The sequence below is a fragment of the Gouania willdenowi genome, chromosome 15 (assembly GCF_900634775.1).
Source record: "Gouania willdenowi chromosome 15, fGouWil2.1, whole genome shotgun sequence".
NCBI lineage: Eukaryota > Metazoa > Chordata > Actinopteri > Blenniiformes > Gobiesocidae > Gouania > Gouania willdenowi.
In genome coordinates this window covers 4567093-4582531 of record NC_041058.1, presented here as the reverse complement: position 1 = coordinate 4582531, position 15439 = coordinate 4567093, and the positions used below count along the sequence as shown (strand labels likewise).

At 38.8% G+C, this 15439-nt stretch overlaps 1 protein-coding gene across 3 annotated transcripts in view; it reads right to left on the bottom strand.

Moving 5' to 3' along the window:
• hhat (hedgehog acyltransferase) overlaps positions 1-15439 on the bottom strand; it is a 35983-nt gene that overhangs the window by 3016 nt on the left and 17528 nt on the right. For all 3 annotated transcript variants that reach the window (XM_028467879.1, XM_028467881.1, XM_028467880.1), the window contains 3 exons: positions 13898-13933; positions 6815-7016; positions 4851-4995 (listed from right to left, as the gene is read on the bottom strand). In XM_028467879.1, coding sequence (XP_028323680.1) covers positions 4851-4995; positions 6815-7016; positions 13898-13933 — 383 coding nt within the window. The remainder of the gene's footprint in view (positions 1-4850; positions 4996-6814; positions 7017-13897; positions 13934-15439) is intronic.

Here is a 15439-nt window from a genome sequence, read left to right as displayed (position 1 = left end):
GCATCCATTCCGGGTCCTCCTGGCCTGGGGTCGGGTCCCTGCTGGCTCTGGGCTCACCGGCGGGTGCCCGCCGGCTGCCCGTTCGGCGTGGCTCTGTTCGTCTGCTGGGCGTGGGCATTGGCTCCTCCGCTGGGGTCTCGGGCGGGGGGCTCTCTGGGCCCTCCCCTCGGGGGCTGGGCGCGGGGGTGTGGGTGGGGGGGGGTGGGGGCTGGGGGGCCTGGGGGTTGGGGGTTGGAGTCGGTGGCGTGGTGCGCTGGGTCCTTGGCTCCTTGGGGGCTTTTCGGGTGTGTATGGGGGGGGCAATGGCAGCCTCTCGGCTTGGGACCTTGGGGGCGTTCGGGGGACTGCTTGGCCGTGGGGTGGTCGCCGGGGGCCCCTAGATCTCTCGCTCTTTCTGCTGGCCCGACTGCTTCTTCGGGCCGGGGGCGGCTCATGGGTTTTGCAGTAGCGGCTCTTGGAATCACATTTGTCATGGACGCACTGGCCTCGGGCTGTGGGATAACACTCATACTGGGCTCAACCATAGACACGTTGTTCCCAAATACCTGTTTTATGTAACTTCCACTCACTTCCTCCTCTGCTCACAGCCACCACCATTATTCCTAAGCCGCACACTGGTCACCAGACTGGCTTGATAACACAACAATAAGCACAATATACACAACCACAATTTCACATCACATCACTTGAAACTTATTGACTATTCCCCACCCATTCGTTTTCCTATCTTGTATCCCTCCTCCCTGATAACTCCCCCCCCCCCCCCCCCCCCCTCACCCCTGGTGTAACACTGCCCTCTCTTTTTTACATCCTCCCTTTAATAAAGTATTTACCCTTCCCTAGGGAGGGCTGGTGATGGTCACAATTATGCAATGAAATAAATTCATTTATTTAATTGCAATAATAAAATATGCATTGCTGTTAAAAGATTGCACTTCTTGTAGTGTTAACCTTCAACAGCATGTGCAGACAAGGTAAAAAAAAAAAAAAAAAAAGAAAATAATTTAGGAAACTCCCCCAATGAGAGGATGTAAAAACACTTTGAGTCACTGCGACGTGAAGCGACAAACTAACGCCAACTTTGTGCCATCGTGTTACACGCTTCTTAGATCCTTACATCAGCCGCCACAAAGACACGCCCACTACCCGAGGAAGTCTTTAAAATTAAAATTCACGACATACAATTATTGCTTCTTAGGTGGCAAATACTTATTTTACACAGTAATTTACAAATCAATTCTTTAAAAAACATAATTGAAAAATGGCCGCCATATTTAATTTTTGAGTGGCCAATGCCTTTTGCCAAAATAGTGACTCTGGTATAAAAGCATGAAATTTGGCTCAGATACTAGAATTAACCATTTTTTTTTTTTTTTACTAATCTGCTGCACTAATAGTATACAGTATATACTCATTGAGTTTGTAGTGTATAGTACGTTAGTGTGACATTTCGAACACAGCCATTAATCTACCGTGGCTGTTTGTAAAAACAGTGAAGGATCCCTTAAATAGTTTATGATTCTAAGTGATCACACATACAGTTCCTCTGTTTCAACTAGTTTATGCACAAATGGCAAATAAAATTCTTGATTCTTTTCTCTTGAGCCCAAGCAATCAATCGAACCAAATTTGTGTACTATTTGCGATTTGAGCAACTTTTGTGTATCAATGTTCCTATTTCATATATCTGATACCAGCTTTTTAAAACATGTTCGTGCAGAATGCATGACTACTATATGTAAACGTCACATCCATAACAGACAAATGATCATTGTTATTTACCTGAGCAAGCTGTCAGTGTCCAACAGTATGAGCACATCATGTGATTAGGAATTGTGTTTTCAGGGCATTTCATTAGAGAGGCCAGAGAGCAATTACACTCCAGCCTGCACCACTAAAACATGAGACAGGCTGATTTAAAGGCATTGATCTGATATTAATGAGGCCGCGGCTTCTCCCTCAGTGGGTTTTAGTGCAGACCAAGGAAGGGAAATGGCTCCAGGAATTCAAGGTGGATCATTAGACGTCAATTTAAGGAAGAAAAACACAAACTTGAGTGCTTTAGTAAGGGATTAAAACTAAAGAACACAACCTGAGGGTCTGTATTTTTAAATAATATGAACATTAAACACTAAACTAAAAGTTGTTCTGAATAATTTAACAGCATAACGATTGTATTTCTAAGCTTTTCCCTCCTATTCTAAGCCCTGTGTTAACGTATTTACACCAAGCACGTGTGATAAATGTTGGCTTTTATGAGTATGAAGCCGAGGACAGAAATGCTACAAACAGCATTATTTTACACACCATTACCTCCCTGTCATAATGAAGCTTAATGTGTGACTGAAACGTGACCTTAGTCGGACTGCCGGGGTTCAAGAGGCCTGAAAACTGAAAATAATTGCATGTTGTGAAAAGAGTGTGCGTAGTGGGGTAAAAAAGAAAAAAAAAAAATAATATATATCAGCAGTGTGTCTGCATTTCATCTGCAGCTCTGAACAAAACTGGGAATCTGATTATGAACAAAGCATCAGTTGTGTGTGCGGACGTGCACACACGTACAAAGCCCTAAAAAAGAGACAAACATCCCAGAAATCTTAAACCGCCAACAGTCACACTTAGTTTTTACCCTCGGCCGAAGGGTATTGTCATCAGTTCTTCGTCTGTCTGTCTGTCTGTCTGTCTGTCTGTGTAGAGTGGTGTAGGTATTTTAAAGCAATACCCACCAACCATTCTCACACTAAAACATTGGTACTAATGGGGGGATTCCAGGTAATGAAAAAACATTTCCGGTTGGTCGATTTTTGGGAAAAAAATTGCGTTTTTGAGGATTTTGAAAAAAACATTTGTCATGGAGTGATTTTAAAGAAAGAAAGGAGGCGGAGCATAGATACTTTTCTGTAAGGTGACATTCACTCAGGGCTTTAGATTAGTGCTAAGACGTTTTCCAATCTGATCATTTTTGCCAAAAATAAATGGCATTTTTTTTTTTTTTAAAGTCTATTTTTGGACTATTTTATGTAGGTGTAAATCTGAATTCATAAACCAGCAACGATTCATGCATCAAAACATTGGTACTAATATGGAGATTCTAGGTAATGGGAACATTTTCCAGTTGGACAATTTTTGATGAAAAAAAACTGCATTTTTGAGGATTTTGAAAAAAACTTTGTCATGGACTGATTTTAAAGAAGGAAAGGAGGCGGAGCATTGATATATCGCTGTAAGGTGACATTCACTCTGCTCTTGATTAGTGATTTGTGTTTGTCACAGAAACTACTACGTAATACAGTTCTATGTATAAACAGATGAGTAATCATATTTAATAATGTTTTATTCCCTTTTTTGATAAAAAAAAATACCACTTGTTTTTTACATTGATACTTGAATTACAGTTAGTTACCGTTTACTTGTTCTTGCAAGTTTAAAAAAAAATTAATAAACTGTATTTCATACTATTTTGTACTTGTAAAGGTGACATTTGGAATTATTGATATCGCGATATATCGCAAATTGTTTAGTATCGGGATATATTGTATCGTGTAAATGGCAATGCGCGCCCCAATGCAAACACCGCAGCCCCAAACTTCTTCGTCTTCTATGAAAGTAAATGTGTGTCTTTAGCATGTAATAATAAAAAAAAAAAACGCAATTTTTTTAGGGCTACATTTTTTTTGCATTGAAACACTTTTTCTTTGATTGACAATAGTTTTTTTTAATTTAAATATTTCTTTTGATTTAAATGTTTTATTTTTTTTTTACTGAATAATAGACACAAATTTACTACACATAATATGGCCAAAACACCAAAAAGATTACTTCAATCAAAAAAAAAAATTACATTTAAAAAAAAAAGTGTTTAAATGCAATTATTTTGGTCTCAAATATTTTTCAAAAAGGGTTTTTTTCTTTTACTGAAATGATTTTTTTGATTGAATAATAAAGACACAAACCTCCGTAGTTTTCCAGCTTGTAACGGCAGACAGTCGTATATTAATAACAAAACATAAAACAGATGAACACTTTGGGCGTGTTGCCAGCCCACTGACGTCCACTCAGGTGTTGGAAAATTGAAAAAAAAAAAAAATGACATCACAGGCTGATGATAAATCAATGTTATGAATGCTAATATTTCCACTGCAGTTTCATGCGAAGGCAATAAAGTGTTACTGTATAAACGACGATGACGGTTGCTATTTGGCTGCTAGTGGACGGTTGCTAATTCAATCCTAGGAGGAAACCACATTTCTACAACGGACGTGCACTTTATGACGCAACCTGGAGGCTTTGAATAGAAAGTCATTCTAAAGGTGGAATAAACACATATTTTAAACATTTTTTTAAAAAAGTAGATATTTTAAGAGCGTGTGTTACAGTTACAGAATACATAAGAGGTGATTTCTCTCCTCTGCAGCTCAGATTGCTTATCACAGGCCGACAGGCTCCAGGAGGGGCTGCCATCTTGCTTTAGGTACTTAATGAGCCAAATAAAAGCAGCGCAACATGCTAAAGAGGAATTGGCACAGCAGTGGAGCAGATGCGTCTGTTTAGAGGAGTTTGTAAGTGACAAAACAAACAAACCTGTGTCTGCATCAACGCTAAACACAGTCTATGTAATAATCAGTGATTATATTTTATTCATGATTTTTATTTAGCTGCAAGTGAGAGGCACCCGTTCTATTTTTAGCTGTTAAGAGTAATGAAGCAGAGTGTGAAGCCCAACAGGGAGCGTGTACATGACTGATAATACACACAGTGCTACTGTACAGATGCCAGATGAAAACAATCCTGAAAAAAAAAAAGAAAAAAGCAGGTACGGGTTAAAACCAGGACTACTGAGGGCAATTTACCTTGAATCAAGACGCGCTTCCAGAAGATTCTGCCAACGTGCATCCCCCCGAGGAAGAGGAGATTAGAGAGGATGAGCATGGCGGTGGAGAAGGCAGAAAGAAGGGCAACGCAGCGTCTCCTCATCACGGCGGAGAAACGCCGCTCCTGGGAAATCAGTACATACTAAATAGGTTAAGTGCACGAAAACTCCAAGAAATATCCGTCGTAGATTAAAACAAAAGGGACGAGACGTCTGAGCGTTAATGAACAGAAGAAACAGGAGGATCACATGGTACGGAAAACTTCTGAGACACTTCAAGAACAAAAAATATCAATAATAAATAACAGATCTGACCTCTTATTACCCGTTACACTAAGATGGAATTCCTTCTGCTCAAATATTGAGCCTGAATGGCTGAAACTAGTGACGGGAACCTTTCAAATCTGTGAGTCGGTATCGGTGTTTATGGGTACTTTTGTGTAGTAATAAATGGTAAATAATAAAATCTCCAATTTATGTTACAAACCATATTTATTTCTCATATTAATAATAACAAACATCCAATGTTTGTATTGTAGCAACATTTGTTTCACAAATTTATTCACAATGATAACCTTGGACTACAACTACGCAGAGGTTTTTTTGTTTTTGTCTTTTAAATAATATACGCAAATTAGAAAGCAGCTCCATGTGACAAAGCTCTGTATTGCCAGTATTTCACTTGCATTTGTGCGCATAGGTGAGAACGGCAATAAATAACTTATTTATAGCTCGTCCGAAGAGTCTACCGGCTCTGAAAGCAGAGTCAGAGTCTATCTGTTGCTCATTTTAGGCCCAAAGAACCAAGTTTTTGTTCGGTGCTATTGCTAGTGCCAGAGCTTAGTTGGTTCTAATCCTGTTTATCTTAAACAAAGTGTTTAATTCAGTCCGTGCAGCCACCAGGTGAAGGGAGAGTCTGATTAAAGAGTAAAGTGAGGCTGAGTTCTAATGTCACACTCCGTACTACACACTACAGACTCAATGAGTATATACTGTCTACTGTATACTATTAGGATGATGAGTGTTCCCACTGAAGTATACTTCCAAGTTTCCCAAGATGCATTTGGAACCTACAAGGACAAAAACCTGGAACACACTGAGGCTAAATATCTCTGTTGATTCTCCACCTTTACTTTGAAAGTTCTGAAAACATTTTAAGTGAGAAAGTGACCAAGTAGAATATCAACATGTGCTCATTTGATCCATAAAACTGACGTAGACACATTTCATACCAACATTTCAGAGATTTTCTGCGACCCATCATTGTTCAACTGACAATACTTCCCGTTAACTTCAAAACAAGAGTCCTATTTACAAAAACGTTAAAAATAAATGAAAGACAAGAAGAGATGCTTTTATTTTGAAAAGGGAATGTTTGACTTTTAGCTTGAAGCCGGTCCCAGGACCATTTTATATTCTGCTCTCAATGCATCATGGGACAGTTGAGTATGACTAGTGTGTCCACTGTGCATACTTAAAACATGTCCCGATATAATGTACATCCTGGTATTTATTGCGTACTCGATCTTTTTATGCTATCTAATGTGAATGCACTACATACTCATTTTGACATCAGACTTAGTATGAGAAGTACGTTAGTATGACATTTATAACACAGCCATACTTTCGACTTCTTTCGATCAGTCATTGCTGAACATGCAGCGACTGCCTTCATTATTATTATTGCTCTTGTTGTGAGTGCAATGTTGTGTTCAGGTACTGCAGGGGAAATTGGCTACTGTCCTATTACCTCACAGTCACAAGGATGCGTTTAAGTACCGAAACATGGTTTCGTTTGATTTTACGTGAATCGGTACCAAGTACTGTAGTACCGAAGGAATTTGGTCAAAAGCTAAAAAAGTACCAAATTCGCTGCTTCTCCCTAAAACTAAAACTGAACATTCTTCACGTAAGAAAAGTTGAATATATACATTTCAAACTTACAATGATGGGGTAAATGTAGGATGAGGTTAAAAAGGCCTTGAATCCGTGCTCCACCAGCACGCCGGCCCAGTTCATCAAAGCCCAGCACTGCAGGTAGTCGTGTCCGCCGTGCCACAGGCAGACTAACCCAAAGGCCAGTCCAGTGGAAAACATTTTATAAAGGGGGCCGTGGCGGGACCCTCCCAGGGGCACGTAGATGTATCTGAAAAAGCAAACCATCAGCACACTTAAAAAACTAGAGAAAATACATAATAATGTGAAAAAGCAGGATATGGGACTACAAAATAAAAGACTAACAGACTGAAGAGCAGCAACTATGTGTTTTGTTTTGGTTTTGTTAATGCTGCTAAATATATCCTGTATCCGATTTATTAGGAAGAACATTAATAGTAGCACTAAAGAGTCTAAAGGGAACATTCCATCATAATAAATGTGAGCACTGAGTGCACTGTTCAATATTCCATTGTTCACACAGAATGATCTAATATACAGGATGGAGCACCTGGAGGAAAAACACTTCATGAGACGTGAGAGGGCTCCAAAAACTTCATTTGATACACTCTGAGCTATTGAAAAGTTAATAAAGTGTGAGAATTTGATTTTATAGAACAATTGCCAAGAATTGAAAAAAGTAAGCCCATTAAAGCATTTAAAATTCTACTTGAACATTAACAACATACAGATCATTTATGGGGACCACCTCATGTTTAGTATTTTTCAAAAGCTCTAAAATGAGCAACTATTGAACAAAACTACCTATTACTTTTTTATTTATTTATTGTGCTTTTCTGCTCTTTGCATCGTATCTTCCAAAGTGGTTTTTATTATACTGCAAATGGCAAATAAACTGAAACTGAAACATTCAGTGCATGCAAAAAATAATGATCTGTAAATAAATACAACTCTAAATTCATGTATGTTTTAGTGCAAAGAAGTTTTAATACATTAAGAAATTGACATGATATTAAACTATTAAACTTTTACAACACAAACTTGTTAAGAAATAAAATTTGAAATAAAAACCTACAATTTCAACAATATAATGGCTTAAGTGTGATCACAGCTCACAGAGGAATAACAACATGAGCTTTTATTTTTAATTTTTCACAAAAACTATGTGTTGTGTCCCCACTGTCACTGAAACTGTGCAGCCCGAACTGGACCCTCTGGCGAGCCGATTTTGGCCCACAGGCCGCATGTTTGGCACCACTGACCTAACCCCTTATAAAAGCCACCTGAAATAATATATGACTTGTTCAGACAACTTTTTTCAGGAAATGTACTTAGAAATGTACTTTGATCTCCTAGTAGGAGATCAAAGTACATTCCAATGTAGATTTCAAAGTAAATTTCCTGAAAAAAGTTGTTTGAATAACATATTATTTCAAAAAAGAAGACAAAATTAACTTGTTGAAATTACCACCTGAAATACATTTCCCACCACCTGAAATACATTTCCCACCAACTACAACCAAACATGGTTCTGCTTACGAGAAAAAACGTCGATACATGTTTATGAGATCTTAAGAGATCGTGATGACGCTGCGTTATTCCAACAGCGAACTTATCGTCTCATTGTGTGCACTGTTGCTGAACTGGGATCTAATTATCTCGTACACCCTGTGGCTAATCAATGCCCTTGAAAGTTGAGCCAGCATTTCCTGAGCCTGAAATAGAGCCTGGCCTCCTCTAAAGGATGAAAGAAGGCGTAGAAGCAGATGGAGCAGGTGGAGCTCCACAAACCTCAGCACCAATGCAAACATATTCTGCTCATTTAAATATGGATGGAATTGAAGCAGGTGTGCATCGGAAATATGATTATTTTGGGGATGTACTGGTACATTATTCCAGTGGTTCTCAACCTTTTCAGGCCAAAATAAATAATGCCAGGGACCCCCACTGTAGCTGAAGGTGGTTGAACACAGACATGAACATTGAAGAACAGTCATGTGGAGACAGGACCATCTATAAGGGGGAATAAAGGGGAGAGATTTTTGGGTCCATCCCTAAAGTCAGTAAAATGATGGTCTATTGTTTTATGAATCTGTGATCATTTATCTGAATAATATTCACTGTTAACCAGGACGTTTATTATTATTTTTATCAGAAATAAAATGGGTTAAAAGTGACCAAAAAATTATGGAAAAGGGATTTTGCAAATTAGAGAGGTCAAAAATGGATAGAAAGTGGTAAAAAAAAAAAAAAAAGGTTGCGGTATTGGAAACAATTAGTTTATAAACTGGCAAATAATGGGCTTTTGACAAATCGTGAATGTGGCAAAGATATGAATGAAATACTGGTGAAAAGAGGTTAAAAGTGACAATAATCAGAGCTTAGTTTGGGTTGAATCTTGCCAGAGCAAGATCCGGCACCTCCCAGATTTTGACCAGCACTTATTTTGATTAGATCAAGCACCTTGTTTATTTATTTATTATTTATTTATTTTTTGACAGCACCTCATTTGCTTTTAGTTATTTTGATTACATCTTTAAGTATCATATTTGAATAGCTGTGTCTTTTATTGAGTTAAAATCACTGGGTTTAGTTTGGTTTTTGCTCTTTTTTTTTTTTTTTTACCTCTTCTTCTTACCCATTGTTCTTACCCCACTTCTCATCTAAACATGATGGCGGGTTAAATTCCTTGTACTTTTCTAAACTGTACCTGGTGAATAAAATCTGTGGCTCAGTGGTAGAGTGGGTTGTCCAGTCACCGAAGGGTGACCGAAGGGTAGGGGGTTCAAATCCCGCTCTAACCGAGTCATGGTCGTTGTGTCCTTGTATGAGTTAGTATGAATTGTGCATGTATGTTGATGGTGGTCAGAGGGGCCGTAGGCGCGAAATGGCAGCCAAGCCTCCGTCAGTCTGCCCCAGGGCAGCTGTGGCTACATTGTAGCTTACCACCACTGGTATGACTGTGTGAGTGACTGGTGTGAATGAATAATGGTTTCTGTAATGCGCTTTGAGTCTCCTCGAAGAAAGCGCTATATAAATCCAAGCCATCATTATTATCATTATTATTAGAAAGTCAGGCCACGCCCACACTACGTCTAAAGTGTGGTTTTCCACTAAAATTGTGTCTTGTCAGCCTAGAAGATGGTAGAAAATGGTAGAAAATGGCTATAAAAAAAAGGCAGTTGGATTTAAAGAGTTTTTTTTAAGACAATAAGTGAAGCTAAGCCTGAGGTAAAGAAGTCCAAGGTTGTTTCAGTGGAAATCGCAGAGAAGAGCAGCAACACTTAGCGTAGCAAGTAGCAACACCTGTAGCAAAGATGCTAAGGCACTAGAACCTGCCTCCAACTGCCTGGAAACATGAGGAGAACTATCCTGAACTATCTCAGTTCAAAGCCAAGATGAGCTGCTACTCTAGGTTTATGAAAGACAAGGTAGGCCTCACCTGAGAAAGATGTAAAAAAGTTGCGAAAATACAAAGCTCTCCATGGCTGTTTTTTTTTTTTTTGGCTGTTTTGGTAAATAAAAGGTAAGCACGGAAGCTGTGCTGCTGATTCAATAGAGGAGTTTATGGCCTTATGGGTGTAAAAGCTTGTAAAAATGTTGGATTTTTGTGTTTTTGCGCTGTCCTTGGTGCTGAAACATGGCAGATTTGACAGCTGTCACTCAGAGTGAGAGACGATGCGCCCCGTAACGGGCGGTTGTCCGTGCTTCTTTAACGCTGATTCATCATTCTTTTCTTAAACTTTAGGTTATTTGGTTGTTTGTGTTCACGTGATATTATTTGCCCATTTAGTTTGCAAAAGGTACTTTAAAAATTGTTTTATTCTGTCACTCTCTTACTGTCAGAACAACAGGCGGCCTGTGCTCTGGGACCTGATGATTACAACTAAGCACTGGTCAACATATGCAACATTATGTGGAAAAGTGGTAGAAAGACTTTATAAGTGCCGAAAAAATTCATTGAAATGTGATGGAGAAGTGGCAGAAATGGGAGTAATGTAGCAAAAATGCATTAAAAGGAGCAAAATTATGGCAAGAAAAAGAGATGAAAATGGGTTAAAATATGGCAAGTTTGGTGTAGTTGCAGAAAAAGGGTAAAAATGGGATCCTGACCCCAAGGTTGAGAACCCCTGCATTAATCTATGGATAATCTCTAATTTGGATTTGGAACATCTGAGTACTTTGAGCATCTGCTGTGTTGGAAAAAAATAATGTTTTGACTTTAACTGAGCCATAAATGCAGCCCTAACCATATTTAATTTTTATAAAATATAAATACTAATACATTTGTGCACATAAAGCTGCAAAAACTATAAATCTACTTGGACAGTACCGGTACTCTCAGGGGAAGAAAAACGTGTTTATCTGGCCACAATAAAAAAAAGAGGAAAAGCACCAGAAACATCAACTCTCCCACAGTTACAGGTAAAACTTATCCCTGTTTTCTTTGTGAACATGTAGCCTCGAGGTAAAACAAATCTGTTGTTCTATTCACACCACAACAATGTGTGGGCAGAGAGATCGACAATCTCAAGGTTTTATATTTAAACCTTTACTACATGAGTTCATTACACAAACTGTGTTGGGTCAGTCCTCGCCTGTTTACAAGTAAAAGTGTCCCGAATGAAAATATCAGACACTCAAACCCTCATTATTGGCAGAGAGAGCTCATTTGTTGGATGATGACTGACAGAGAGCATGACACATGTAAGGGAATGGGTAAAGAATGAGCCACTTGGCTGCCCAGGGAGACGGCGTGTCAGTGACTCATGTGGAGCGCATCGTTCAACACCTCCGCACTCCTCCACCACTCTTCCCCAACAAATTTCAGAGCTGCATTAAAACCTCTTTAAAAAGCTCTTTTTCTAAGATGGAACACGGGCTCATTGTGCCACAGGTACTGTTTTGCATCTGCACGGGGACAATTGTAAGCAATGCCATTAGGGCTGGAGAAAGAAAACAATTTCCAGTGGACGACATGAATAAACTGGAGATGGCATTTGCAATTTAAATTCAAATTCAGGGAGATATAGCAAATTAATTGGAGCTACTCTGGGATATGTATTCATTTCTCTCGTAGCATCTGTGCAGCAGATGTACACAGACACCACCACACTGTAAAGGTCAACAAACACTAGCACTGAATAATAAATAATAAACAATAATGCCAGTAAGTTCTTTTTGTCATCTTCTTTAATAACATGTTAAGGTTTCCTTTATTCAGACAACTGGTTTTTAGGAAACTCACTTTGATCTCCTGACATGTTTCAACTGTCATTTTTTTTTTTAATTTCATTAATTTAAAAAGCAAATAAAACAACAGCATTTAACATATGAATGAAAAGGAGCAGAAAGAATACCTTATAATGTCTGCCCCCTATCAACACAAGATCAATAACAGTTCCAGTTCATTTAAGAGGTCTGATGCAGCCGTCTTATCAATTACAAGGTATCAATACACAATAATACATATATAAACAAAAGTTGATCTGCTACTCCACAGTGACACATTTTTGTAACATTAAATATTTAACATTCTTCTTAAATACATGAATGGACTTGGAAGTTTAAATTTGACTTTTGATTGAGATACATCGTTCCTTTGCAACTGATTGAAACCTGGGTTTTGTAAAAACCTTCGTTCAGATCTACTTTTTCTCTTGGTATTTCTGTTTTGCAAATTGTCCGGTAAACTTTCCAGATGAGCTTCATACATGGTTTTTAGAAGGTTGTATTCTAATTAATTCATTAGATTTCAGTGTTTTTAATTGCATAAATAAAGGGTTAGCAGCTCTCTGTCAACTGCCAGTCTTCTTCAGAGGCGTCTGCCGATGGCTTTGATGTGTCCTTGACTTCCGCGTAATAATTCCAGCAAGTTATTTTTGAATAATATGTTACGGTTTCATTTATTCAGATAGTTTTTCAATAGTTTTTTTGGAAAATTTACTTGAATCTCCTGACATGTTTCGATTGTCAACTGCCAGACATCTTCAGAGGCATCTGCTGATTTCCTAAAATTTCCTAAAACACAGTTGTATCTAAATAAATGAAACCTTAACATATTATTTAAAAAGATGACAAAATAACGTGCTGAAATTACAACGTGGAATTCAAAGGCACATCAAAGAAAACTGGCAGTTGGCAGTCAAAACGTGTCAGGAGATCAAAGTAAATTTCCTAAAAAAAACAGTTTTCTGAATGAATGAAACCTTAACAATTTTTTTAAAAGAAGACAAAAAGAACTTGCTGGAATTATTATACGGAAGCCAAGGACGCATCAAAGCAATCAGCAGATGCCTCTGAAGTAGACTGGCTGTTTACAGTCGAAACGTGTCAGGGGATCAAAGTAAATGTCCTAAAAAACAGTTGTAAATAATAAATAAAACCGTAACATATTAAACTAGAGCACTTAGAGAACGAAGACCTCCGCCGAGTACCGGGCGGGACATTCACCCATAAGCCACCGCGCTTAAAGGTGCAGGCTCAGACACAGCTCCTATTTTTTGGCCTTTTCTCATTTTTGCTAATCCAGAACATCACCAAATTTAATCATCTGTTCCTTGTCCCATTATCAGCATTTACTAAAAATTTCATCCAAATCCGTTCATAACCTTTCAAGTTGTCTTGCAAACAGACAAACAGATAAACGCAGGGTAAAACATAACCTTCCGCTCTGCGCTTCGTGCTTGTCTGAGGTAATAATAAAAATAAACAAACTACTGAATAATCCTAGCGTGTTTCTGACAACAGTGCAGCGATGTGTGTCTACCGAACCGACCGTGAACTCCCAACAGGAAGTACTCGGCAGAGTGTGCATCATTAAAAGCAAAACCAACCAATAATGTTTCGCTTTCCATTGCGTATGCACATATTAAATAAAGAGGCATTTCTCCAGGGTGCAGGAGCAGTGTTCACCAACACCATGCAAGCTCATAATCATCAAAAAGCCTGCATGCAAATATCAGCCCCTCGTCCATTATGGTGAAACGCACCGGGAGGGGTCGAGAACATCACCTGAACAATGTTGCTCGGCTGATGATGATGACAGACGGACAGAGGGACGGATGCACATTTTTAGTCATCATTAACATGAGAATTAGTTTGTCTGCTGCAGCTGAAGAGTCTCCTTACCTGATGAGCCATCGATAGAGCCCCTCATCAAAGTGCCTGAGAGTGAACAGAATACACATTTCAACCACTCATTTACATAACAATACTACTCTGAGACACACCAGAAGCATTGTATCAACTCAGATCTGGGCAGTTTTCATCAAGCATGTGTGTGTGTGTGTGTGTGTGTGTGTGTGTGTGTGTGTGTGTGCGTGTGTGTGTGTGTGTGTCATTAGGAAGATTAGATTTGGCCCTGGTGTACATAAACTGAAGCCATTCGCTAAATGATATCCATGAACAGTTTTATGCATTCCATCAATGTGGAGGACGTCGGGGCCAACTCAGCACAGCAGCAGGATTTAAGTGTGTTGGTGTCAGCAAATGTCAGACATGTTTAGAGCCACGCCATCGTTTTTTTTTTTTTTTTTACTCCAGCAGAAAAGGCAGGAAGAAGCAGTTACCTTTGTTAATTACAGTACAACGGAAACATGGAATAAAAGCCTGTGGGTATCACATGTTCCCAGTAGAACGCTTTGATAGACGGCTCATTAGCTAGATTTTCTTTGAATATTTGTACTTTTTAATGTGTCCTGATCTTCTGGAACATTCTATTCCCATTTATTTTTTATTACCAGCTTTTATTTTAGATGTAGTTTTTATTCAGAGACAAGATGTTTACTATGTTCTCTACAATTATTTGTTTTTGCTCCAGTTTTAACATTAAGGGCCTGTACTACGAAGCTGGATTTTCTCTTATTGTGCTAACTTCTGAGATGTATTCGATGTGTGTTGTACTACGACGCTGGCTAACTCCTTACTGCCCTAAGTCACCATGGTAACTTAGGCTGAACGACTAACCTGGTTGGGACCAGGTTATAAAGTGAATAAAATCTGAGCGAGTACTAAAGCCCCGCCTCCTGACCAATCAGTTCTCTTGTAAAATGAGCTGCCCATTGTTAGAAGATCCTGGTTGGTGCAGATCTGACAGCTGTGTCTAGGGAAAAAAAAGATTATTAATGGATAAATACAATCCTTTCATTTACTGATAACATTCTTTAGCAAAGGTATTGATTTACATCTGATGGACTGATCTACAGTCAGCTGATGAAGCCTGTGTCGGCCACGTCCTGCCTGCATTCCTTCCTTCCTGCTTTTTCTGCAGCAACAGTGTTGTTTTTGGTCTGAAAAATGAATTTTAATTCTTCATATTTTTAAATAATTATTTCTGACACTGCAATCTCCACCCCTGTCACAAGAGCACACACGTAGCCAGGCTTAAATCACCTGTCTTAAGTGAACATATTTATATCCTGCTTCGTAGTACAGGGACTCTCTGACGGAGAATGTTTGATTAGGTGAAGCCCGCTAATGCTGATAAATCCAGGATAAACTTATCAAGCTTTGTAGTACAGGCCCGTTGTGAAGTGGAAACTCCAAACTTCTGATCTGATGTCGACAGAACTTTTATTGTGTATTTACATTTTTATCGGATGAATGAATTTTCCTCAAATGATAAAACTACGGTCATTGACGAGTCCTGATTTCTTGTGTGATGCAGGAAAT